Source organism: Rhamphochromis sp. 'chilingali' (genome assembly GCF_963969265.1).
Source record: "Rhamphochromis sp. 'chilingali' genome assembly, chromosome: 2".
Lineage (NCBI taxonomy): Eukaryota > Metazoa > Chordata > Actinopteri > Cichliformes > Cichlidae > Rhamphochromis > Rhamphochromis sp. 'chilingali'.
In genome coordinates this window covers 242,339-270,144 of record NC_137930.1, presented here as the reverse complement: position 1 = coordinate 270,144, position 27,806 = coordinate 242,339, and the positions used below count along the sequence as shown (strand labels likewise).

Genomic DNA, 27,806 nt, shown 5'->3' with positions numbered 1-27,806 from the left:
ACACCCTATCACCCAATGGGGAATGGTCAAGTTGAACGTATGAACAGGACATTGTTGCAAATGCTTAGAACGCTAACCGAAACACAAACGTCAAACTGGAAGGAATCTATCAATAAGCTAATGTATGCATATAATTGCACACGTTGTGAAGTCACTGGCTACTCCCCATTTTACCTACTGTTTGGACGGTCACCAAGGCTACCAGTAGATATGCTCTTTGGACTGTACTCAGAAACAGATTTTAGTGACCACAGAGACTACGTTGAAAAATGGAGAAAGGGCATGGAACAAGGATACTCTATAGCAAATGAGAATGCAAAGAAAGCTGCTGAAAAGGGCAAAAGACACTACAACACAAAAGTAAGGAGTTCTGTGTTACAACCTGGCGAGAGAGTTCTGGTCAAAAACCTGACACCTAGAGGAGGCCCAGGGAAACTGAGAGACTATTGGGAGGACACTGTTCACACAGTAGCCAGACAAATGGGGCCTGACCTCCCTATCTATGAGGTAAGACCGGAGAGAGGCAGAGGGCGCTCTAGAGTGCTTCACAGAAACTTGCTTATGTCATGTGACCACTTACCTTTTGAAAAAGTGCCTGAAAAAGATAATCGTACAAGACATGAACAGAAAAAGACTGATAAACCTGTCGCTGTTGTGCCAGACTCTGATGATGAGGGCAGTGTTGATGAATACCGCTGTCATTACACACCACCTCAACCTGTGTCCCAGCCATCAGAACAAGAACTTCTCACAGCAACGTCTCAGCTCGCAGCTTCAGTCCCTGCTCTTGCACCAACACCAGAGCTTCTTGCTGGAGACCATCTGGAGGCGCCTGACCCAGCTGTCGTGGAGACAACTGGTGAGGAGGCAGAGCCCACTGCAGGTGACATACCTGCCCCTCCTCCACCTGTTGTACTCGAGAGACTTGAGGAGGAGACACCTCAGCGGCCACAGCGAGAGAGACACCCGCCAAGACGGATGACGTATGACCAACTGGGCACCCCATCTTGCTACAGTGTTCAGCCAGCACCGCAACTGCTTCCTTTGTACCCGGGCCTGGTTCCATGGTTTCCAGCTGTGCAGTCATACTGCACCCAGCCCATTGGTTTGTATGGACTCCAGCAAATGTAAGTTGACACTTTTTCACTGATGACTTGAGAACTGTACTTACAGACTGTCATCAAGAAAAAGACATGAACTTTTTCCCATCTGTGGATTATAACCATAGACAATAGACTTTGTGAAGACTCACACATGGACTGGTTATAGACTTTGTCTTCAGTCACCAGTGATGGACTGTGGTGAAACAGGTGTTAAACCCACAGAATTGAGGACATTGGTTCACCGTACTGTTGATGTTGTTAGATTATAATATTATTTTATGCCATGTTAGACCCCTAATTAAAGATTGTGAATTATTATGTAGTTTTAGTTTGCATTATTCTCCTGAATTAGAAGAAGCTGATAACTATTACATTAGTTAAACTGATTTGCATTACATTAGACTGCTGATTTATTGTGGATGAATGATATTGTTTTATGATGTTATAAGAAATACTGTTTGCAGAAAGTCATCGCCTTATTTGTCTGATTAGAAGAGAACGGAACATGCTGGAGTTTTCTGCCCCATCTCAGCAGGAGCAGATAAACAGGGAGCCAAGGTCGTAGCTTAGGCGCTGTGTGAGAGAAAGCATGTGAATGTTTAGGCTTTTATGATAAGGTGGAGACACCAGAGGCTATAAGAGTTTGATCAATGCTCCACCATTTTGAGATCTGATGCTGTCTGCATACATTGTCCATCTCCCACGCGTGTGATCATTAAAATCATCGTTTGACTCAACCCTGCCAGACCAGTGTTGTTCTTTTGGTTTTTTCTCTTGTCTCCATCCCCAATTTTGAACTCGTAACAATGTCCTGACTACAAGAGAATATAGACTGAAAAGCATCTTGTTGGTATGATGTCGGGACGACATTTATTTGAGTGGGGGAGAGTGTGACAGGTTGAAGGACTATTTTTTTTGCCTGTCCCATTTGGTTCTTTAGCCGTCAGAATTGTTGTCTGAAGACCAACAAGGAGACCCAATGGATTTATTTTGCCAAATGGATCATCGTGGCATTGCCGTATTGGTCCATTTGATCGACCTTTGTTTTTATTATTTATTAAATTTTATTTTCAGATGTTACAGACGGGACAGACATGAGTGAGGGATAGGAAAGGGAGAGAGAAAGAGGAAGGAAAAGAAAAACAGAAGGGGAGAGGGACAGTGAGAAAGGGGGGGAGAAAAAAAATCTCCTGGATCAGCTGTTGAGAGAAGAAGAGAAAACAAGCAAAAAACAAAACAAACAAAAAAAAAACAAAGCAACATACTAAACACAACACCATCGCATCAATCTAGCTAAGTGTAAACAGCAGTAAATACTAAATATTCAATGTTGTTGTGCAGCACGCAGGACAGACAGCGCACAATGTGCTTTGAAGTAGCAGCCAAGAAAGGTGTAATTTAAGTCTACGAGCAGTGAACACCCGTGTGCACACCTGTGTGGATCAGCGTGCTTGTATTCAAATGGTTTCCACATGTAATGGTCTGCAAGGGGATGTAGCGAGCCATAGCCCCGTCCCCCAGGGCATGAAGCAGGCCTGTGCTTCAAGGTTTCTGGTAGTTAGAATGACTCGGGGGTGTTGATTCATTTAAACTAACATAATCATCCTGCTGCAAGCAGGTTTCTGTAAGGCAGAGTAAATCGATTTGTTGATCATTATCATTGATTATTAAGTCACGTACTAACAGAGACTTGGAAGAGAGAGACCTAATGGTACTGTTTTACTCTTTGGTGCTGTTGAGGACGCTGTATTGTTCTTTCTTTGTGATTTTTGTGTTGTGTTTGGTTTGTTAAGTTTTGGTTTGTTTTTTGTTTTTTGTCTTTTGCAGACACACTCTCTAAGGGGTCTAGCGTTCTGTGGGGGGATACCAGTAGGAGAGAAACAACTTGGGGTCCTGGACCCAACTCTGGATAGTCACGTTTTGGGGGGTTTATTAAATCTTAATTATCTATGAAGCCCACATAATTTTTTTTTGAAAGAAATTATTTATTTAAGCTGGTAAACAGGGCATTAAAATAATCTGAATGCAAAGAAGAGAAGAAATGTTAGACATGTTCCTTAAATGGAATAAATAAGAATGAGACAAAGATTTTACATGAGAGTCGAAGCCCAGAGAAGAATCAATTGTTACACCAACATTTAGTAGTTAAACAAAAAGAAGCAAGGAGCTGACTGATGTTGGATTTAGTTTACAAGGGCTATAATTATGGTCTCAGTCCTTCTGGCAGTTAAAACAAGGTAACTGCTAGAGAGCCAATCAGTAACCTGAGTTAAGGAGTGAACTAGGGTGGACAGCCTATCCAGCTCATGAGGCTTAAAAAACATGTACAGCTGAATGTCATCAGCATAGAAATAATGAAAAATGTTATTAAAAGATTGAATGATGCCACCTCCTAGGACTTGCTGTCCACATATGTGGACATCACATTTTGGGTTATTTAGACCAAAATACTCAATTTTGCTCTACATGGGCCTGATATCCACTTACGAGGACATTATACTGCTACTGTTCTATCAAAATTTTAAATGAATATCCTCATTTGTGGCTCTCATTTTTCTTAAAAACAAAAATAAGGTAAAAAAAATCCGGTAATTCTTTTTTTTTTACATTCATCGGGCCCCAATATGCCCAAATATCAAAGAGAAATTAAAAATGCATGTTGTGGAAGAGTTCGGGTCTTAGGAGGTTAAAGGAAGCAGAAAGCAGAAAGAAAATAATGGACTCAGAACTGAACCTTGTGGAACCCTACAGGTTAGAGATGCAGTGTGAGAGGTCCCACCAGTAGAAACAAACCCAGTCTAACAGGAGACACCAGGCAAACCTTTTAGCCCATTATGTAAGTTTTCTTGGTCAATCACACAAAATTCATTTTACTCATTACTGTAGTTAAGTCATTGAGTGCAATTCGAGCAAAGGGAATAAATGACTCACACTACTGAGGACCATCTTTCATGTCAATCGCCTTTTTTCTCAGAATGGTTGAGAAATGTGTTACAGTTATTATCAGAAAGGAACAGCAGGAGGAGTTCAGTGCTCTAAAAAGTTGATCTTACATAGGTGACTACATCAACGAGTAACTGTAGGAGAGGAAAGGTAATGGATTGTTCTCAACTTCCCCAGAGATAATGGAGAGAGACTCCTGCATCACTCAGGCATTTGTGTCTGTCAGATTTACTGAGTTAAACCAAATCCAAACATAAATATAACAAGTCTTAATATTTGTTTTGTCCATAAAGTTTTAATTGGACATTTCTGTCATATAAGGCATGAAGCTATTTGATTAAGAGTTTATTACAAAATAATTGAAAAATGTTCATCTGTGTAGTTTTCTGTCGTCATATTTCTAAAGGCATGTCTTCAGTTGTATTGTAACATACTGTATTTAAAAACAACTCAAAACCTCATCAGAAAAACTTTAAAAAGTTTGAAAACTTGAAACAAAGGTAAAAAAAAGGTAAAAAACAGTGAATAAGATTCTGATTAAATTCAGCTACAGCTGATTCTGGGCAGCACTGCTGTTTGCAGTACTCACTGGTATTTATCACAGTATATTTATCCAGTACACTCAGTGTATACTTGAGTGGAGATCTCCTGTCGAATTGACTCAGCCATCTCCAGCAGGTCGGACACTTCAGCAGCTTTCTGGTTTCTTCTGTGAAGCAGCTGCTGGATCTTCTGCTCCATGTCTGCAGAAACACAAAGAAACTCATTTGAATTCATATCTATCTATCTATCTATCTATCTATCTATCTATCTATCTATCTATCTATCTATCTATCTATCTATCTATCTATCTATCTATCTGTGTATGTATCAGGGTGTGGCAACCCTGGGCACGCATGGTGATTTTTCGTTTTTATGGGCCGATGATTTTTTTTTCTTTTTTTTGTAACGGTATAAACAATGAAAGGTGGTGGCCGATGTGTAAAAATAACTCTAAATGTTTGGTGGTGGCTATCGTGGAGCTGCCACAGAGGCCAGCAGGTGGATGAGGGAAAGGTGAGACAGGAGGAGGAGGAGAGACCCGAGGCGGCCGCCGGTCCGAGTGTCAGGTGATCTGAACTTCAGAAGTTATGACCTGCAGTCTATCTGGGTCAGATATAAACCAAGTTTAGGTGGAGTTTATTTTTGTTGTGCTGACTTTTTACAGTCAGTTGCAATAACTCGTACTGCGTACTAGCTAGCGTGACGGAGTTTCTATACAGCTGGGTGGGTGCTGTGATGTTACTGATAGTGAACTTTATTTTGTTCAAAAGGTTAGTTAGTAGAGTTGCCAACCGTCCCGTAAAAAGGCGGTCCCGTATTCAGAGAAAATATTACGCGTTTGTATTAAGGTGAAATGGAACAGTTTGTCCCGGACTTCAGCTAGAATGGAAAAAGAGACAAAGCTGGAGTTATTCTTCTTCTCTCATTCTCTCCTCTCCCTCTCCTGTTGCTACTTCAGTCATGAAACTGATTAATGATCAGCTGATCAGCTTTTTTCTCTCGTTTGTTTATCTCCCACTTTGCGCCAGAAAGAGGACACCAGTGGATGTCGCGCTAAACATCAGCAGCACGTTTGAGCTTGATCAGCTGTTGTTAGAATGTATTTAATAATATCAGCTTGAGGTTCCAGGTGCAGACACAGACGAAGAGACAGTGCCTTTATTTGGGCTGATTAACATGGCAAACAACAGAAAGCACTGAGACAAAACTAAACTAGAAGCTGAACTGGGAAAACTAAGAACTGACACTTAACTCAGACAGCAGGGAAGGCTAAGACAGGGTGACAATGATGCACATGACGGAGGCAACTGTGAACAGGTCTCTGTGCTGGAACAACAAGGAACTATGAAACGTATATACGTAAGTAACATGGACATGACCAGCACAGAGTCCTGAAACCTGGCGTAACATGGGGGAAGTTGAACAGACGACGCGGCGATGAACAAAGCAAGACTGAGGACTTAAATACACACATGAGGTGATCAGGAGAAGTGGAGACACATGAGAACACAGCTGACTAGAAGGAAACATAATGACAATACAGGGGAGAGTAACACTAACTACAATGAACAAAGAACACCATACTCTTTCAAAATAAAACAGGAAACACAGAGACATAGACATGGAGATAGAACATGAATTTAACCTAACCAGAGACATGAAACATGACAGGTAGACACACGGACCAGGGAGAGATGACAAAAGGGACTAAGAAACCAAGGACTAAACTGCAAACTAGAAAACAACTAGATGCGTTAAACTACACATGTGGATACAAAAATATGCATTAGAACTTAAACCCTGGGCCTCATGGCCTAGTACCATGACACAGCTGATGTTTGCTGGAGCCACAGCTGTAAAGCTGCTGGTCATGATGTCGGTTTGGATATGTGGTGAGAGGGAAACATGAAGATGAAACCAGGAGATGTCCTTACTGAACCATCAGAGCTGTGATGGAGAAACAGGTTTACCTTTTAGGTGACATGAATGAGTTGAAGTTATGAGCTGTTTCTGAGAGACTAATAACACCAGGATCCTTTTCTAAGCAGCTGACAGCTGGTAACTGTGCAGGGGCGGGTCTAGTAAAGTGTTGCCAGGGGGGCAGGTAGGGCATTAACAGTCTCTCACAGAACAGACTGTGAGAGACTGTTCCAGGGAAAGTAATACAAAAAACACGAGACTAGACAAGGACATAAGAGCTAAGCAGGGAAGATAAGAGAGAGAGGAGAGGAGAAAAGTGCGACCGCCTTCGCCAAGAGCCAAACGAGAAACCATAGTCTTTTGCATGTTTCTTTAACACCGTTGTGTCTGCACTGTCTTGTGCCTGTATCCTTCTGTCTGGTGTTGCACTGTCTTTGTTTTTTTTTTCAATTTTTTACATTTAAATAATATCACTCAGTCTTCCTATTTTCATCTTCATATTATTAACCGCCTTCGTCCCTCACTCACTCCAAACAGTACCGCCATATTTGTCAATGCTCTTGTCACATCTCTTTTAGATTACTGTAATTCTCTTCTCTGTGGTCTACCTCATAAATCCCTCCATGAATTGCACTTAGTTCAAAATTACAGCTGCTCGTATTGTATCCAGAAATAGATGCACTGAACATATAACAGCTGTTTTTAAACAGCTCCATTGGTTTCCAGTTCACCTCTGTGCCAATTTCAAGATCCTGCTTCATACTTTCAAAGTGCTTCATAACCTCGCTCCTCCATATTTATCTGATCTTGTCCTTCAATAGGGCTTTGGAGCAATCTCTTTGCATCCAGACGCAACCTGTCTCTATACCGTCCTTTTTCTCTTGAGCTGTTTTTAAAGCATGGTTGGTAGCAATCGTCCTTCCAACACAGTTTGTTTTGATACGTGCCCTTCAAATGTGGCGCCGTGCACCCACAATACATTGTGCCGTTACATCAGTTCCAAAGCCCTATACTCACCCCCTCGTACACTCGGCTCTTTTTCAGCTTCCCTTCTGTCTGTTCCACCTTGCCCGCCTGATGGGACTCAGAGCCTTTGGTAGACTATAGATGTACTTCCACCAGATCTCCAGACCACAAACTGTTTCTTCACTTTTAAATTGTATTTTAAAACCATCTATTCAGAACTGCATTCCCTTCATTATGACTCTGTCTTAGTACATTTTTACCATTCTTAGCTTTTATACTTTCATGCTTGTTTTTTTTCTCATTTAACTTGTGTTTTTATTTAGTTTTACTATATTTTAATATGTTGTATTGTTGTTACTGTTATTGTACTATTGTAAGGTGACCTAGAGGGCCTTAAAGGCACCTAGAAATAAAATGTATCATTATTATTATTAGCATTACTCTTAATAATTTTTGCACATTGCACCTTATGTAGTCCTGCGCTTATTGTCTGTTATATGTAGCACCATATGGAGGAATTCGTTTCACTGTGTACTGTACCACAGCACAAAGTTGGAATGACAATAAAGCCACTTGATTTAGTTTGAGATTTAGTGGGTGTTAACCATCGGGTGCTTAGTTTATGTAAAATTGTAGTTTGTTGTTTTGGTTAAATTAGCTTAAATTATGTGTGTGTTGTATATGAGTAGACTTGTATACAGTTAAACATGTATGGATTATATAATATCGAAGTCTGAATACTGATTTGTAAATACTGGAATTTGAAATGAGGGGGTAGGTACAGAAAAGGTGCAAACTTTATCCTACTCATTTTCTAGCATACACATTGTGTAGACATAGAGATAATCACGAAACTTGATGTTAAGGTTTTTCTTTTTTCTTGTTATTTCAGTTATATTTACGAAATAAACATTATTGTATTTATGCATCTATATATAGAAGTGGGAGTGGAGATACATGACCGGAAACATACAATAGTTAAACACAGAAGCAAAGCTGTGATGGGGACAGGGATTTTACTTTGTCCAGTGACGACAGAAATGACATTTCAGTGCCTCAGAGTTTATCTGAAGGTCACACCTATCACGCCTCAAACACACCAGCAGGTCAGCGCTCTGACCTTGTATCTGCTGGAGTTTGTCCTCCACTTGTCTCTTCATGTCCTCAGCTTCCATCATGATGTTCTTCAGTCGACCAGCAGCTTGACCCTTGACCTCCTGATTCTGTTGATTTTGCTTTAAAACCTCAAACTGCTTAGTGACATCACTGAGCTCCTGTTGGGCAGAAACAGTGTTCTGATTTTCATCTGAGACTTGAAACTAAAAACAGAGACTCAAAGTTGTGTGCAAAGTTTTACATAGATTTTTCTTATCTTAAAGCCTCAAACACATATAAATGTGTCTGTTGGTGTTTTTACCGTCTCTGCATCAGTGGTCATGTTTAAAGCACTCTCTGCCACCTCTCTGGCTTCTCTCGCTGTCTCTCTGTTCTCTTCAGTTTTGTCCTTCATAGCTTCAATCTCTTTCTGCAGGTCTTTGGTCTGAATCATGAGCCTCGCCTCGATGTTGTCCAGTGTGTCTTCAGCCTGAAACAGAAAACAAACACGAGCACATCAGCATCAGGCTGAACAAACGTCTCAGAGGTCATATGTGAAATATTTTGGATGTTTTACATCTTGGATCCTGTCTTTGGTCTCATCTTTGTTTCTGCTCGCTCTCTCTAAGAGGTTGTTAGCTTTGGCCTGAGCTTTGTCTGCTTCATAAATATCCTGAATGATCTTCTTCACATCAGTGTTCTCCATCTGCTCCCTAAATACAATAAACAAAGACGATTAAGGTTCAGAACACGAAGAGGACAAATATGTGTTCCACCTATAAATCACTAATCAGAAGGACAGGAAGTAAAAACATCAGAGAGCAGTGACACTCAGACTCAGAAAGCTGATTCTGCTCCTGCTGCCGAACATCCGAAGGACCAGTTCAGCACTGAAAGCATCTCACTATGCCTGAGAAAAACATCTAAAACATATGAAGAAAAATAATGTTTCATGCAGTCACAGATCAGCTGTGGATGTGTCCAAAACTCCTCAGTGTTCGTCTGAAAGACTAAAAATGAAAAATGGCCTCTGATACTGTCTGAGGTCATCTTCACAGTCACGGTATTATATTGTTCATGACATCATGAAGCTCCTGTTGGACAGCGTTGTAGTGAGAAGTTGTGTCCTTACCTTTTCCATTTTGAAATGTTATAGAGTCTTTCATTGATGACAAAAATGGGGGAAACACAAATGAGACAGAGCAAATGATCTAAAATCAAAAGAGTAAACATGGACGTATCTGTGGTAAAGTCTTAACTAGGGATGGGTACCAGTATCCGGTGCCATTATGGCACTGACATAAACGGTAGTAACCAGGCCGAAAAGCAGCGCACATTTCGGTGCTTGGTTTCGGTGCTTTTTTTTTTCTTGAGATGTCATACACTTTGGATTCTAGCCAATCATTTTACCTTTCCGAGGATAGTAGGCGGGTCCAGGTACTTACAGTCTTTTATTGCAGAGCTACAGATTAAAAATGCCCAAGGCGAAGCAGTCAAAAGTCTGGCTGTACTTCACAGCAAAAGATGCAAACTCAACAGTCTGCAACAAGTGCTTTAAGCTGATACTGTGATACTGTGCAAAGGAGGTAACACCTCAAATCTGATGAAACACCTGGCGATGTATAGCATTTTTTTTAAAGCTGAGAAATGCACCGTATTTGATAGCTTGCTGTGAGACCTCACACCGAGCACAACTACTGTGGGTGGGTTGCCTGTTATTGGACCCGGAGTTAGCAACATCCCCCACGCACCTGAAGAGGAGAGTCCTGCCCCCTAGCCCTGCCAGTGTAGCAGAAATGATGAGGATGATGATGCAACAGCAGCCGTTCTTCTCTGCGTGAGGAGCTTAATGTTGTTCGTGTGTAATTTACGTTGAGTAGGCTAACCACGTTATTACATTAATGCACGTAAGGTGAACTAGCAAACACCGTCGTAGTTACATGCGGCTGTCTTCTTGTTTGATAGAGTGATACCATATATGCCCTATAGCTGCAAAAAAGGCTAACCTGGTAATCATTTTGCAGAAAAAAAGAGACTGCTAAAAATAATAACATAAGAGATTTTTGGACAAAGTTTGTGTTCTCCATTCTTTAAGCACCGGTTCGAGCACCGTTTAAGCACCAGCACCGTTTCAAAAGTACTGGTTTGGCACCGGTATCGGATAAAACCTAAACGATACCCATCCATGGGGGTGGAAAAAAAAAAAACAAAAAACAAAAAAACAAAAAACAAAAAAACATGGGGATGACTCCCTGCTGGAGCCTCTGCTGGATGTCAGCGGGACTGCAGCTGATGGTGGTTTTAGGGCAGGGGTGGGCAACTCCAGGCCTCAAGGGCTGGTGTCCTGGAGGTTTTAGATAGCACCCGGGGTCAGCACACCTGAATCACATGATTAGTTTATTACCAGGCCTCTGGAGAACTTCAAGACATGTTGAGGAGGTTGTTAGCTCTTAGAAACATATAATCATATATGCTGAGAGGTATATAATCGATTGCATAATGATATAATGCCTGATCCTCAGTAGTCTGCAAAGACTCTATGTGCGTTCCAGAATGCTCTGGCATACCACACGTCCTAAGGTCATGATAGAGGTCTTACCTTCTCTTTCTGATATATAGTATAGGAGGACACCTACTTTATCTGTTTGAGTATAAGAGCCCTTTGTTTAGGCGGACCGCATGCCTGGTTGATATGTTATATGTTAATGAGACTATGCATTTTCATGTAACCACAATAAAGAGCAGACTACAGAGGGGCTGACATATAGTGACTGGCGTTTGAGCGGCAGGAACAGCGCTCGTCCCGGTCACCTCCCTCATGCACGAGATCACACAAATAGCTCTGGTGTCTGGTGTGTTGTTTTTGCCATTGTAGTGGATTGTCTCGGTTGTTGCAGCAATAGGTTTGTGCCTAGTTAAAGCTATCAGAGGTCATTTAGCCATTTAAATCAGCTGACATTTCTAAAACCTGCAGGACACTGGCCATTGAGGCCTGGAGCACCCCCACCTCTGTTTTAGGCTAAAGGTTGCATTTCATTTCTAGTTTCTAGTTTAAAGTTTTTGGTTTGAATTAAGCTTTTATGTCATTTTTATGCTCTCAGCACTGACTTGAGTTCCAAAGCTTCCTGCTGCAGGTCCATGGCTGCCTTGGCTTGCTTGTCCAGGTTCTTTAAGTCCTCCAGGAATCTGGTGGCATTTTTCAGCAAATTATTGACGTTGCTGATCATGGACTGGATGTTAGCAGGTGACTGTGGGAGCTCGATTCTCAAAACTGCTTGTGCCATTTTCTCAGTGTCCTTTGGAGGAACCATGTCATCTGTCAGGGAGGAAATGTGAAGAGCAATGAAAAGGTTTCCTGCAGAGAAACATTACATACTCACATACAGCAGCATCACAACAGCACCAACGTTCTCTGTAAAGCCACGCTCTCTCTCTCTGACTTCAAAGGATCCATCCTGTACTTTGCTACCATCTGGTGGGTACTGCCTCAAAGTGGACATGAAACACTAAATGTATAAAGCCTAATTTACACCATTCACAGAGAGTTGGGGAATGGCTGCAATCACAGCATTGTAAGATGGCGACAGATGTACCCTTAGGCCCCTCCTCAATTCAGAGATGGTCTTTCCCTTTTCACGTAAATGGCCTCCTTGACTCCGCCCTCAAACCAGCGTTCCTCCCTGTCCAGGATGTGTACATCTTCATCCTTGAAAGAGTGTCCACTGGCCTGTAGGTGTAAATAGACTGCAGAGTCCTGGCCTGACGAGGTAGCTCTTCTGTGTTTTGCCATCCGCTTCGCCAAAGGTTGTTTGGTTTCCCCGATGTATAAATCCTGGCAATCCTCCTGGCACTTAACAGCGTACACTATGTTACTCTGTTTGTGTCGGGGGACCCGATCTTTGGGGTGGACCAATTTTTAAAAGCCAAAGAGACGCAGTGTTTAGAAAAAATGTGTCTCAGCTGCTCCGATACTCCTGTCACCTACGGGATCACTACTACAGGTTTTCACTTAGACAGCAGTTGTCCTTCTCTCCTGGATCGGCTGGAGCTTTGTTTAGGTGCCTTCCCAGGTTTGACAAAAGTCCAGCTGGGATAACCACATTTACTCAGGGCCTTCTTCATGTGATGTTCGTCTGCTTCCCTGGCCACTGTGTCAGTGGGGATGGTGTTAGCTCTGTGCTGTAGCGTCCTAATGACACCCAGTTTGTGCTCCAGTGGATGATGAGAGTCAAGCCTTAAATGGCCTGTATTTGTATAGCGCTTTACTAGTTCCTAAGGACTCCAAAGCGCTTTACATATCCAGTCATCCACCCATTCACACACACATTCACACACTGGTGATGGCAGCTACATTGTAGCCACAGCCACCCTGGGGCGCACCGACAGAGGCGAGGCTGCCGGACACTGGCGCCACCGGGCCCTCTGACCAGACTAAATACTTATCCATATGTGTAGGTTTACGGTGCACGTCAGCTTTTAGATGTCCCCCATTACTGATGGAAATCTCACAGTCTAAGAAGGCTAACCTGCAATTATTTCATATCCTCCCTGGTGAATTTGATGTGTCGGTCCACCGAGTTATTGTAATCCGTAAAATGTGGTATGTCCTGAGATTTGATTTTCACCCAGGTGTCATCCACAAATCTGAACCAACGGCTTGATGGTGTTCCAGGGTAGGATAGCAAAGCCCTCTTTGCCACTTCTTCCATGTACAAATTGGCCACAATGGGTGAAACTGGGGAGCCCATGGCACACCCGTGATTGCGGTGCCGTGCAGAGGAGGTGGGCGCACCTGCACGGCATCCGCAATCACGAATTGAATATTGTACTGGGTCCTGTGGTTGGCGTTGTTGTTGTGATAATGTTGAGCGGGCAGCAGTAGAGCTGCAGCTCTGTGAGTATTGTGGACAGCATCCGTCAAAGCATTAATAAAAAGTATTAAAATGCCACTGGGTCTGCCGTGTATGTTTACACATATAGTTAGGGCTGGATCAGGTGAATCTACCCATGACCCTCTTAATGAACAACCCCCACTACAGTTTAAATACATGGGATGATCCATCAATTAATTTTAGACCTGGTGAAGCCTCTTGGATGAAATATGTTCACAAACTTAAAGATGTCCAGTTGTTTTCTTTCCAAACTCCTTAGGCTTCCGTGACCTGACTGAGGACCTACACTGAGACTTATCATTTAGTTCTATTTGTCTACTATTTATATTTTATTCTGGGACAGTTGGTGTGCAGCACCCACAATTTTGTTGTACAAGTACAACAACAATAAAGGGTTATTCTATTCTATTCTGGCTGTACAGGACCTCCACATCTGTCCTTTTATGTGGCTTATAAATGATCTGAATTACTGTCTCTTAAATCTGTTGATTTGATGATGATCTATGTCTCACTGAGGAAAGTGAGATGATCTGATGATCATTGCAGGCTGAGAAAGAACACACTGTACATGATTGCTCTACAACTTTAAACAATAAGTTAATGAATGTGGAGTGAGCACTGACCCATCAGGTAGTCTTTGACTTGCTGAATAAGCTCTCTGATTTTGTTTTTCTCTCTCTCACACGAGTTTGTATTGTTGTTGATCTGGTCCTGCAGATCTCTGGCCCAGTTTTTGGCATCCCAAGTCATCTCATTGGCATTATTGATCTGACAAAAGAAATCACCTTTTAAAAGATTTAGTTTGTGGAGAGGGATGTGAAATATTACACTATGGTAATTGGTCTACACGTAAGTTTATAATGCTACAACACTAGCATCTGCAAAATTAAAAACATCTTTGTGAGGAAGAAAAGAAAGTGTGATTTGAGTCATCAAATTGAAAAAAACCTTTTCTGTTTGTTCATCCAAAAAAGTAAAACAGGAAGAGCTCTACTGTTCTGTCGATCACACACAAATATCAAAGAAATGTAGATGCAAAACTCACTGGTCTCGTCAAATGACACCACAACACACCACCAACACACTTCCAAACCAACGTGGTGCTTGGTAAGAGGCCTGCAGGTTTAACCTGTGTTTAACCCTCACCCACTCCCATAGAAAGTAGAGCATTCACCAGTGTTTCCAGTATAGACCTGCCTTGTTCTTGGTGTCCTGCAGTCTGGAAGGCAAATTCATGAGCTGGTCTTTCAGCTTCTCTGCAGTCTTAGAAGCATCCTCACTGACATGAACAGCTCCTTTACAGTTTGGACTTCCGCACTTCCTCTTCCCCAGATCACGCCCACAAAGAGCTCCAGTACACCCTGAACAGTCCTCCAAACCTGGATCACCACAGACCTTTATCGCATCACAACAAATTGCTTAAACAGTATTCACATTTACCCAGCGGTCATTGTTGATTTGATTATATGGAATCAATGATTTTCACAGCAGCATTGAGACAACAGGACAATCAGCTATTCATTTAATCCTGCAGCTACTCATGTGATATATTAGTCATATGACCTTACAGTTCAATGTTTACATTGTAGGGTTTTTGGTTTGTTTGTTTGTTGACAAACTGCATCTGGTTGTTCTAGATTGGTCATTTTCCAACAAAGAACAATTTCCATGTTTACATCATCTTATCTTGACTTAATGAAAGGTAGGTTTGGTGTTGGTGATGGTCATGCAACATCATTGGGTCAAACGAAATTCATAGGTTTGTTCTTTGTAGGAAATGTGCCAGTGGTTTTCAGGTGTACCTGTGTGACCTAACGGTACTGGCTAAAACAGGTGTGGTTTGCTCAAAGCAAGGAGACGCTCGACATTTTGTCTAAGTGTTCGGGTTTTCTAATGGAGAGTGCTATAAACTAAACATGTCTGCTGAGTTTGGCATCAACTCTGATCTGCTGAACTGTGATTGTGATTTAAGCACCTTGAGACAACAGCTTTAAGGTTTGGTGCTATGTAAATAAACCTGAATTGAATTGCGTTTAAATCATTGGCTAAAAAATTATTGATCACCATACCCTCCAGTTTTATAGGAGCTGAGTTGCTCCCAGTCAGTGACCGCACCACAGGTTCAAACTCAAACCTCTTTGGTAAAGATAAAGATATCTTTATCTCTATCTTTTGGTAAAGATAGTCACCTTCTGTTTGAGCTGAACCACACTCAGCTCTGTGACCTTCTTCTTCAGCAGTGCAAGGTCTCCTGTATTGCACATGCTCAGTTTGTGTTTGACTTCCTGTCTGGTGTCCATGGAGTCCTCTACAGCTTTGCTGACATTTCCCACCCTCTCATCCTCCAACATGAAGAATCTGTAAAGCGTCTGGATCTCATCCAACAGCTCTACAACAGGTTCAGATGAGACACGTGCTAAGCAGAGAAAGTGAAATCATGAAACATGAAGTCTGCTCTGTGATGAAAACAAAGGTTTATGTTTAAAAAGATGAATTCATTGCCTGACAAATAGATCTGCTCTGTTTTTAACTGAACCATGAAAGCAGTTTCTGAGAATATTTATGTTTCTTCACTTTCTGTTAGAGATAAGTGAACATTTTTAGGTATTTAGCTTCACATTAAGACCGTGCATGTCCTGATCTTTAATTTAAATGTGGAGTCTTCAAAAACTCAGAAAAGGATCTTGTGTAGTTTATCTGAAGATGTTTAAAATCCTCTGATGTGATGTGATGTGATTTTAAAAACAAAACATATAAAAAAAGGAATGTACCTTTCTGTTGGTCATTTACGTTATCAGTTGGCACACTGGTGAGTTTCTTCTTAAGGTTCATGATTTCTAGATGAATGTCGTCAATTTCAGTGTTGAAGAGGGGAGACATGTCAATCAGGATCACATTTGTGTCGATGGCATCTTTCACCTTCCTGTGAGATGAATACACTCTGATTATTCAGCATAAGCTAAATCTTCCTGAGTGCTCTTTGATTGTACAGTATTGTGAAAAAGTCTTGAGTCAACCTCATTTCTTAATATTTTGCTAAGTTAAAGGCAAATATGTGACTATTTATTGAAACATGCAGCCATTAATTGAAATAGATAAAAACAGACTGCACAATTCTAACAAACTTGAACGTCAGTATTTGGCAGAGGTGTGGACTCGAGTCAGACTCGAGTCATTAATTTTATGACTTTAGACTTGACTTGAAAAAATGTTCTAAGACTTTAGACTTGACTTGGACTTTTACACCAATGACCTGGGACTTGAATTGGACTTGAACTGGTTTACTTGAGAAGACTTGATATTTCACCCCAAATATAAAATTTAACATGCATATTATATAGAGATTGAAAATGTGACGTCATTCAGGGGTAAAACCGCAAAGGATTCTGGGAACTCGTGGCAAGCGGTACTAGCACATGCAGGCTTTCAATTGAAATCAGTCACACAGCGATAAAAAGAAACACAAAAATGTCAAGAAGCTGTTGTATTATTAACTGCAATAGCCGGTCGCATGACAGCCACGGGAAGCCGACGGGTAAAGAGATCGGTTGTTATCGGATTACGTCGTTGAAGAGAAATTGTTCGAGCCATGTTTCCAAAGTAACAAAGAGGCGACGGGTGGCCTGGATTGCAGCCATTCAAAGACCAAATTTAACATCCCAGAACACTCCAGCTCACAGGTTAGTCTGCTCCAAGCATTTCCACAAAGGTCAGTCTGCTGTTGTAGTTAATACGTCATTTTTCTTAACATAATTGGTGATATAGGTTACAAGCAAGTCTGGCGCTGAACAGAAATTGTGGCGCTATGCTCCTTTATTTATTGTGCATAAATAGTGAATTGTCCTGACACAATATTGTGTTTCGCTTCTGTTATTATGGTACATTGACAAAAACATATACTTTTATTCACAGGATAAAACAGTTGTTTTGTATCACTAATTGCCCAGTACGATTACAGCATACAGTATTATTGTCACTGCTACATTTCTGTAATGAACCAGAAATTATTTCCACTACTAATTAATTACCGTTGAGCTCAAAGGTTATATTAATAAACGGTTAACGAATGTGTATTTATGAAGACGATTTGTGAGACTGGTAAAATTATGATACGTACGATGGTCCTTCGTTCGGTGCATTTCAAGGTCCTGCACCCATCCGTCGGTAAACTGTACCTGGGCTTGTTGCATGACCTGAAGTTACTAAACTTCATGAGTGTATGCACTCACTCCAAGAACCGTATGATTATAAATATGCATATAAATATGCTAAGATGAGATAGCTGACTTCATCTAACTGGCAAATGTTGTCCAGGCTACGTTGGTGATGCAGTTTTTTTTAATGTGTATGATATTTTTGTCATGCGATTTTAAAGCCGGTCCTACAAGCGCATCCAAGAATAACATGCAGCTTATCTCAGAACTGTCGGTGAAAATTATTCTTGGAGCTAAGTTTAATTGAGCTGCATTTTAAAGAGGTGTAATTTCACAATTTGTGTATATTTTCCAAGTTCACTATTTTGTCATGTGTTGAGAAAAACACAGATTTTAAAATTACATGGTCTAATATTTACATTTAGCATATAATGGCAACATGCTTTTTTCGGGTTTTTTTAAAGACTCGAAAGGACTTGAAATTCAAAATTTCAGACTTGTGACTTTACTCGGACTTTTACACCAGTGACTTGAGACTCGACTCTGACTTGCCTGACATTACTTGAGACTTGATTTGAGACTTGAGGATAAAGACTTGAGACTTACTTGAGACTTGCAAAACAATGACTTGATCCAACCTCTGGTATTTGGTATGATCACCTTCATTCTTCAGCACAGATTGAGCTCTCTGAGGTAGCTTTCTGTAATTTGTTTTAGTCCACAGAAAGAGTTCTCCACGCTTCTTGAAGGACATCCAAAGTGCTTCTTTGGATGATGATCCCACACTGCTTAAATATTGTTGATGTGCAGGCTATGGGGAAGCAACTCCATGTCTAACAGTATTCTGTTATGTGTTTTGGTATTACATGGTTTTGTATGGTGGATCAAAGCTGATGGTACTTTTCTGCATTCATCAGTTTTATCAAAGATCTTAATTCTGACCACCTCCTTTAAATTTGTCAGTCCGTCAGATTTTAGTTTAATAAATTTTTTGGCATTTCTTAAGGACATGATGTTTTAGACACTGTTCATCTGAAATGTTCAAATTTTTTAGGCCTGGCACTTCAGATACATATCAAATTTCCTTCCTCTGAATCTGGTAAGTTACAAGAACTGGACTGAAAATGAGTAAAAAAGCAGCCTATGTCCAAAGAAAAACTTTGAAAGACCTTCAGAAACTATGCTCAAAAACACTTTACAAAATTACGGGAAAGTCTGGCTCCTTGGAAGCAAAATATAAAGAAATGAGGGATGACTCAAGAGTTTTCCAGTATACTGTATATTTTTACATTTAGCATTAGTGGAGTTCCTTTTAAGTTCATCCTCTCATGCCTTACCTAACCTTCAAAGACATTTTCTCCAGTTTCTCCACGCTTGGTGGGGAGATTACTCTCAGGTTGGCCAGGCTGTCCAGCATAGAGTGCATGTTAATCATCTCCTGCAGGTGCTGGTTATCTGTGGGCTGTACATTGTTATGAGGGATAAGGGTCCTCATTTTCTGGGCAGCTCGCTGGACATCAGTGACAATTTGAGTCCAGAGTGCGTTGCAGGGATGGCACGGTTCACAGGCTGGGAATAATGTATTGAAGCCGGGCGTGCACTCATCACAGAATATACCGCTTACACCCGCCCGACAGATGCACTTGCCAGTCTCAGGGTCACATGATGGTTGTTTGGTTCCCTCCAGATTGCAGTCACAAGCTGAAAACAAGATAAAACATGGTATCTTCGCATGAAAACAAGGGGGATTTAGAAAAGGTTAAAGTGGACCTGCGCTGCTGCTACTTAGAATACACTTTCCCCCAATAAACTGTAAACTCAATAAATCAGTGTGTCTATGCCTTAAAAGTAGAATGGGAGGCGGAGCCTTCAGTTTTCAGGCCCCTCTTCTGTGGAACCAGCTTCCAGTTTGGATTCAGGAGACAGACACTATCTCTACTTTTAAGATTAGGCTTCAAACTTTCCTTTGTTCTAAAGCATATAGATAGGGTTGGATCAGTTGTCTAGGCTGCTGGGGGATTCTCAGGATGCACCAATGTATTTACACACCTGTCTGCATTTAATTATTAGTTAATATTAATGTCTGGTTCTCTTCCACACCCTGTCTTTGACCTGCGTTCTTCCTGGAACAGTGCAAAGTTTCCAAATAAGACAGAAGTGGTAGATGTGGATGTTGTGCTTTGAGTGCAGCTCTTTCAGTGACCATATAAGAATATCCCCATCCTGCGACATCAAGCAGATCAAAGAGTATAAAAAGTGTGATAAAATGAGTCTTCAGAACAGTCTGCACCCTTTTTTTGGTTTTTGGTTCACTGCCCTCAATATTTGAAACTTTGGAACGATTTATATGAATAAACACCACTGGAGACATATGTCAGAAAAGAAAAGAAGAATTGTCCACTTAAAGGAAACATTGAAATATTACTCACAGATACACTGCAGGTCTGGATTCCTAAAATGATTTTCTCTGCATTCATCACAGTGCCTTCCTCCAAACTCAGGATGGCATGGACAATGTCCAGTTACCTGAATATGTCACAGCACATTCATTCAAAGTTTAACCATCAGCATCTACTGCAGGTGATTATTTATAATTTTGTTTTTTATTTGAAATAAAAACAACCTTGAAATGGACACACAAACACACAAGGCTGTTTTTCTGAGGTGAGAGGAGTAGCAGAGTGACAGTCTCACACCCTAAATGATAAATGAAAACTGAACCCTGTGGTCACACGCCGACACTGTCTGTGGCTGTGGAGCTCTTGCCTTGTCACAGATGTTGGAGATAGATTTGATGAGGTCACAGCTGCAGGGCTGACATCCCGAGGCTATGTTCAGATTCCAGTATCTGTCCTCACATTCATCACAGAGTTTACCTATCACACCTGTCCTACAGGGACACTGTCCTGTCCTGGGATCACAGAAACAGGGTCTCCCCAGAGGACACCGAGTCTCCTGAGTCCCCCGTCGATCACAGGAGCATTCTGGAAAATACTTTTATTTTAGTGTTTGTCAGACCATTGTGAAATATAGAAAAGAAATACAGGGTATACAGTATAGATGGAGCAATAAAGAAGAAAATTTATGCAAGAAGATTATTGATGATGGAAGCATTCATCCCTCTTTCAAAACTGCAGTTTAACTTTAAAATGGTTATAGTAAGAATCAGGTTTTAAACAGGATCTTTAGATACTTTGCTACTAGCAGCCTGTCATAAAAATACATAACACATTCCTTAGCATTTTCACAGCTTTAATTGAAAAAAACAACACATTTTGACAGCATGAAATAGTACTTTTGCACCAGCAAGTTTATTCTCGCAGACCTGTTAGCTGAAAAGTTTGCACATTTTGGCATTGTGAGCAGCGTGCCTTTGTAAAAAAAAAAAACTGAGGACAATGGAAAAGTGAAGGCCTAAAGAAGAAGTGTGAGGCCTAAAACGATATCTACAGCAGATAAACAGTACCTGATATCATGAAGTCATGTCCTTAAGAAAAAGGGGAAAAATGCTTTGCCTATCGATCACACTTATCGGTTCTGCTTGCACTTGGACAATCAGCTAATTTCAGTTTGTGTGCAGGAGAAGGAAAATAGTGGCACAGCCTACAGCATGAATATGGATATTTTATGGTAAAGTGGAGACTGCTCCAGAACAGAAACAGCTGCATTATTCTGCTAACACAACTTCAGCTCTTTGCAAGCACCTTCACAGATGGCATGCTAATGCTAAGCTAGCCAAGAACCCAGAGTGATGCTAAAGCTGAGTAAATGCAGACCTCAGCCCAGCAGCCAGAGCCTGAACAACAAGTAAAAAACTTGCTGCAATCAGGCTGCAGCCTCTACCTGTTCATGCTTCTACAGTGGGATCACCATGACGACTGCTTTGAAGTCTCTTTGTGCTGGTCTCCATATTTCAATTCAATTCAATTTTATTTATATAGCGCCAATTCACAACAACAGTCGCCTCAAGGCGTTTACATTGTAAGGTAGACCCTAAAACAATACAATAATCCCTGCAGCAAAAAGTCTAATGTGGCTGAAGCAATCTTATTATGACCAAGGAGAGAAAGCAGGTAGACTTTTGGCATGGAGAATTAAGAAAATGCAGAGTGAAGGAGCAATTAATAGTATAAAGACCTCTTCAGGGTATGTAACAGTAGATCCATTGGAAATTAATGACAGCTTTAGAGAATTGTATGAAAATTTGTATAAATCAGAATGTGCTTATGCCTCAGAAGAACAGGACGTATTCTTAGATCAAAATCAGTTCCAGACACTAATGGAAAACACAAAGCAGGAGTTAGACGGACGTCTATTGAAGAGATATCACAGGCTATCAAAGCATTAACAGTGGTAAGGCACCTGGGCCAGATGGCTTTCCGGTCGAATTTTGTAAAAATTTCCAAGAAAAATTAACATTTCCTCTTTTTACCCTGAAGAAGCGTAAATGAAACTCTCCCACCTACTCTGGAACAGGTAATGATTACTTTGCTACTGAAACCTGGTAAGCCCCTGCAGAGAGTTCATCATTTAGACTAATGGTGGTTGACACTAAAATACTTTGTAAAGTTTTAGCAAGACGATTAGACTCCTGTATCGCACATTTAGTTCATGATGATCAAAATGGCTTTGTACTAAAACGTCAAGGGTTTCACAACATAAGAAGGATTTTGATTATAATTCATGAGAAATTTGATGCTAAAGATACAGCATTATTATCACTTGATGCTCGTCAGGCCTTTGACAGAATACAGGAGTCATATTTATTTAATGTTCTTCCAAAATATAGATTTGGAAACACTTTTCTCAAATGGGTTAAACGTTTGTATACAAATCCCAAAGCTAATGTTTTAACAGATAACAAGTTTCTAACCCTATCACATTGGAGCGTTCCACACGCCAGGGGTGCCCGTTATCTCCAATGCTATTTTTCTTAGCTGGCGATGATGTTAGAATGAGAACTGACATATTTGTTTTCCAGTTAGGAGATCAAGAGCATAGATTGGCCCTTTATGCTGATGACCTGATAGATTTTTTTGACTAGGCTCTCCATTAGTATACCAAAATTAATGCAACTAATGGAGTTATTTCTGGCTATAATGATTCAAAATCCTCCATCCTATTTCTGAACAAGGATGAAAGGCTAAATCCTATTATACAAACCTCGCTTATTAATGCAAAAAGGATTTGTGTATCTTGGAGTTAAAATCACCCCAGACATTGACACCATTGTAGCAACAAACTATGACCCTTGATTAGTGAAGTGGAGGAATCTCTAAATAAATGAATGACAATGGCCATATCAGTGAATGGCCATAGAAACATTATAAAAATGAACATATTACCAAAATGTTTATATCTGTTCCAGTCACTTCCTCTGCCTTTTCCAAAAGAATTCTTTGATAAGTTAAACAGTATCTTTGATATATTTATTTGGAATAACAAAAAACCTAAATTAAGACTTCACTTGTTGTAGTTAGTGATATAGATATATTACAATATATATTAGCAATAGTATAGATATGTGAGTATATTACAGAAATGGGTCTATTATGGTATGTTATAATGTACACGGTATGAAGTATGTTGTGAATATTCTATAACTATAAGTATGTACAGGCTGTAGTGAGTACAAGCTATGTACAGGATATGAAAAGGATATAAATATGAAAAACTATACAGAATATGAAATAAATAACTTTACAGAATCTGGGATATACAGCTATACAGAAATGGGAACTATGCAAGTTGTAAACAGTTGTAGGATTAAAGATTATCGAATGTACAGAATGATTATTTACACAGAGCTATACAGTAGTGCAGTTAAGATAAGTGAGGGTGTAGATAGTTTCTACAGAGGCTATATAAAGTGCTAGTGGTTGTGAGTGGTGGTTCAGTCCATGTTATTATTGTGTGTTTGAGGGTACAGTTGTCCATTGTGGGTGTGTGTATGTTCAGTCCATGAGTTTAACGTGGGTCAGATGTCAGGAGGCAGAGTTCAGGAGTCTGACAGCTGTGGGGAAGAAGCTGTTCCGGTACCTGGTGGTCTTAGTCCGGAGGCTCCTGTGGCGCCTCCCAGAGGGCAGGAGGGTGAAGAGTCCATGTGATGGGTGACTGGGGTCTTTGATGATTTTCCTAGCCCTTTTCAGACACCGCTTCCTGTAGATGTCTTTTATGGCAGGAAGTGGTGCTCCGGCGATGCGCTGGGCAGTTTTCACGACCCTCTGCAGTGTCTTGTAAACTGTATGTATGTATAAGATGTTCTCACCTACCTGTGAGTCCAGCGTTTGGGTCCTCCTTTCGTCACCCACACTGCAACCACTGACAGAATGACACGACCCCGCCTTGTGGACCCAGCGGACTCTGAACTTTTCGAGCGGCAGGAGGCAGCGCTCCTTCACTGGACGGAGGAGATTAGGGGAAAACAGCGGCTCTTCGTGGAGAGAGAGCACGTCTTTGCAGGGACTCGTCTGGCTCTGGGCAGGCCTCGGGGACGCCGTGTTCTTCCGCCTGCTGCCTCTCCTGCATCGAAGCATTCACCGCGGAGAGTGGGTGTCACTGGCCAAGCTTCAGCTGCTCACTCCCTCACTGCTCTGCTCCTCGAGGGAGGCAGCCGACGGGCAAGTCGGCTGCTTCACTCACCAGACTCTCCGCCTCACCACGGCACAGCGGCTCCGTCTCCCACCTCCGCTCAATGGAGGCTCCCGTGCCAGAGGCTCAGCTGTTTACCCTGCCCACTTCCTCTTCCCGGAGAAAGCGGCGCAAACGCCACCATAAAATGGACTATTTTGAGGAACTCCCGGTGGTGAGTTCCAGTGACTGTTTTCCACACTCGTCATCCGTTTCCTCACTTAAAACAAATAATAGACTTATCTCTGATTCATGGTGAGTTTCCCTCCTGGATGAGGATGTGGATTGGGAAGTTGTTTTCTGCTCTGCTCCCTCTGAGCTGGTATTTATTTAAGACAATAACAGCACTTCAACACCCCCAAAGACTGTTCAGTTAAAGACTGTGAATAGTGGTGGCAGAAGGGCCAGAATAATATTGGATAAATCTGTTGTCACGATTCCTGGGTACGCAAACCCTAGGTCTGCTTATTCTAAGACTGTTTTATCTAAGCCGGCTTCTTCACCTACCTGTCAGCCTGTTCCGGTTTCATCAGCCCAGGCCACTCTTAAAAATATTCATGCACCTAAACCTGCCAGTATCACTCACCCTGTCATTATTTCCACCTCTATCAGTTAGCCAACACCCACACCTGTGCCAGCGCCCAGGCTGAGGGCAGCTGTGACCCAGTCCGCTCCTGCACCTGTTCATGTTCCTCGGGTGGGTGTGACTGATGTCCAACCACCTCCCGTGCCTGTCCCAGCGCCCAGGCTGAGGGCAGCTAGAACCCAGTCTGACCTCCCTAGAGGCTCGGAAGAGCTAGCCTCTCCACCTGTCAGTCTACCACTTCATCCACCTCCTGATCCAGCCTTTCACGCACTAGCACTATCCCTGGTCAGGCTAGCTGATCTGTTTCCAGCTCAAGAACCAGATTTACTAGCCCAGGTTTCTGCACCCGCTGGCCCTGCCTGCCTCCAGCCAGAGGCTCCCACGCTATTGCCTGCAACTGCTCCTCCGCCGGCTCCCACGGTGTCGTCTGCAGCTGCTGCTCCGCCGCAGCCTCCTCATACACGTTGGATTTGGCATCAGCGACCACCTTCCAGGCCGCTGACTGGACCTTGTCACCGGTGTGGCCGGCCTCTGGACCTGCTCAACTGCCGCCACTGCCTTCCACGTGGCCGGCCTCCGGACCTGCTCAGCTGCCACTACTGCCTTCCACGTGTCCGGCCTCCTGACCTACTCAGCTGCCGCCACTGCCTTCCACGTGGCCGGCCTCCAGACCTGCTCAGCTGCCACCACTGCCTTCCACGTGGCCGGCCTCCAGACCTGCTCAGCTGCCACTACTGCCTTCCACGTGGCCGGCCTCCGGACCTACTCAGCTGCCACTACTGCCTTCCACGTGGCCGGCCTCCGGACCTACTCAGCTGCCGCCACTGCCTTCCATGTGGCCGGCTTCCAGACCTGCTCAGCTGCCACCACTGCCTTCCATGTGGCCGGCCTCCAGACCTGCTCAGCTGCCACTACTGCCTTCCACGTGGCCGGCCTCCTGACCTACTCAGCTGCCGCCACTGCCTTCCATGTGGCCGGCTTCCAGACCTGCTCAGCTGCCACCACTGCCTTCCATGTGGCCGGCCTCCAGACCTGCTCAGCTGCCACTACTGCCTTCCACGTGGCCGGCCTCCGGACCTACTCAGCTGCCACTACTGCCTTCCGCGTGGCCGGCCTCCGGACCTGCTCAGCTGCCACCAATGCCTTCCACGTGGTCGGCCTCCGGACCTGCTCATTCGCCTCAGCTGCTGGCCACACAGCCGCCCAGCAGAACTGTTTTGGCTCAGCTGTTGGCCACGTGGCCGCTCACCAAAACTGTGCCTGTTTGGACTCTGTCTGTAGTCCCAGCCTGCTTCAAAATGGCCACCATCATTCTGTGCCCAAATCCTCCACCATCTCATCACTGAACAACTGGCAACCGGTAGCCCTGACCCACATCACTGAATTGAATTGAAATGTAAATCCTTCACCATAGGGAGAGGGCAACCAGTTATCTTTTGGGTCGAGTCAGGGTTACACTCTCAATGGTAGTGCTATAGAAGGACACCATCAGTTTCTGTGTGATATTATTCTTCCTGAGAATTCTCAGGAAGTACAGTTCTGTTTTGGACCTTCTTCAGTAGCTCAGAGGTATTTATACTCCAGGACAAGTTCTCCTCCATGTGGACTCCCAAAAAACGAAAGTCCGTCACCGTCTCCACACAGTCTCCCTTTATAGTTACGGGTGAAAACTCTGTCTTTTTCTTTCTAAAGTCAATTATAAGTTCTTTGGTTTTTGAAGTACTGAGAACAAGATTGTTGATTTTGCACCAAGACACCAGTTGCATCATCATCATGAGCAAATGTTTCGAGAGGCTGTTCAGGGACTTCATCTGCTCTGCACTATCCAACTGACTGGACCCTCTACAATTCAGATACTGCCACAACAGGTCCATTGATGATGCCATAGCCCTCACACTACATACTGCCCTGTCACACCTGGAGAAGAGAGACACGTATGTGAGAATGCTGTTTGTAGATTACAGCTCAGCATTCAATACCATCGTTCCCTCGAAGCTGGACAGGAAACAGCAGGATCTAGGATTGAACAGCTCCCTCTGCTGCTGTATCCTTCACTTCCTGTCTGAGACGCCAAGTGGTCAGATTGGCAGCTTCACCTCATCCCCCATCATAATGAACTCAGGTGCTCCACAGGGGTGTGTACTTAGCCCTCTCCTGTACTCACTCTACATCTATGACTGCACGGCCACTAGCAACTCCAGCATCATTGTGAAGTTTGCGGATGACACTACAGTGGTGGGTCTTATCACCAAAGGTGCGCTAACCAGTGCCCTGACCCACTGGTGTCGAGACAACCATTTCACCCTCAACGTCGCAAAGACAAAGGAGTTGATAGTGGACTTCCAGAGGTGCAGAGAAGCACACACCCCCACCACCATCAACTGTGGCGAGAGTGAGCAGCTTCCGCTTCCAAGGTGTACACCTGGCAGAGGATCTCACATGGTCAGTACAAAACAGTGAAGAAGGTCCAGCAGCGTCTCTTCTTTCTCAGGAGACTGAAAAGATTCGGCACGAGCCCCCGCATCCTCAGGACCATCTACTGCTGTGCCATTGAGAGCATCCTCACTGGATGCATCACCACCTGGTACGGCAACAGCACCGCTTACAACTGCAAAGCTCTTCAGAGAGCTGTACCAGTACATGTGATGTGACAATAAAAGTGATTTAATTTTGATTTGATTAATTATTTTATCTGAGCTGAGCACTAAATCAGATAAAAAGTCTGAGAAATCAGGTAGACGATAGATGATAACGAACAAGACTGGCCTTTTTACATCTGATGTGGACAAGGATAAGCATCAGGCTTTCAAATGAATTAAAAGTCTGTCTTCGTCTTTCATTAATTAATAGGCTGGTGTGAAAAATTGCTGCCACACCGCCCCCTCGGCCTGTGCTTCGAGGTTTCTGGTAGTTAGAATGACTCGGGGGTGTTGATTCATTTAAACTAACATAATCATCCTGCTGCAACCAGGTT

The 27,806-nt window shown here is 42.6% G+C and overlaps 1 protein-coding gene across 1 annotated transcript in view; it reads right to left on the bottom strand.

Annotated features, from left to right (window-relative positions):
• Window positions 1–3,579: 3,579 nt before the first annotated feature.
• Window positions 3,580–27,806, bottom strand: part of lamb4 (laminin, beta 4) — a 76,613-nt gene continuing 52,386 nt past the window's right edge. The window contains exons 28-41 of the mRNA XM_080875211.1: window positions 25,165–25,369; window positions 23,885–24,138; window positions 20,383–20,600; window positions 20,046–20,142; window positions 18,954–19,317; window positions 16,234–16,385; window positions 15,652–15,878; window positions 14,660–14,857; window positions 14,086–14,230; window positions 11,679–11,886; window positions 9,148–9,283; window positions 8,893–9,060; window positions 8,596–8,749; window positions 3,580–4,789 (exon numbers count right to left, since the gene is read on the bottom strand). Coding sequence (XP_080731337.1) covers window positions 4,656–4,789; window positions 8,596–8,749; window positions 8,893–9,060; window positions 9,148–9,283; window positions 11,679–11,886; window positions 14,086–14,230; window positions 14,660–14,857; window positions 15,652–15,878; window positions 16,234–16,385; window positions 18,954–19,317; window positions 20,046–20,142; window positions 20,383–20,600; window positions 23,885–24,138; window positions 25,165–25,369 — 2,660 coding nt within the window. The 3' untranslated portion in view covers window positions 3,580–4,655. The remainder of the gene's footprint in view (window positions 4,790–8,595; window positions 8,750–8,892; window positions 9,061–9,147; window positions 9,284–11,678; window positions 11,887–14,085; window positions 14,231–14,659; window positions 14,858–15,651; window positions 15,879–16,233; window positions 16,386–18,953; window positions 19,318–20,045; window positions 20,143–20,382; window positions 20,601–23,884; window positions 24,139–25,164; window positions 25,370–27,806) is intronic.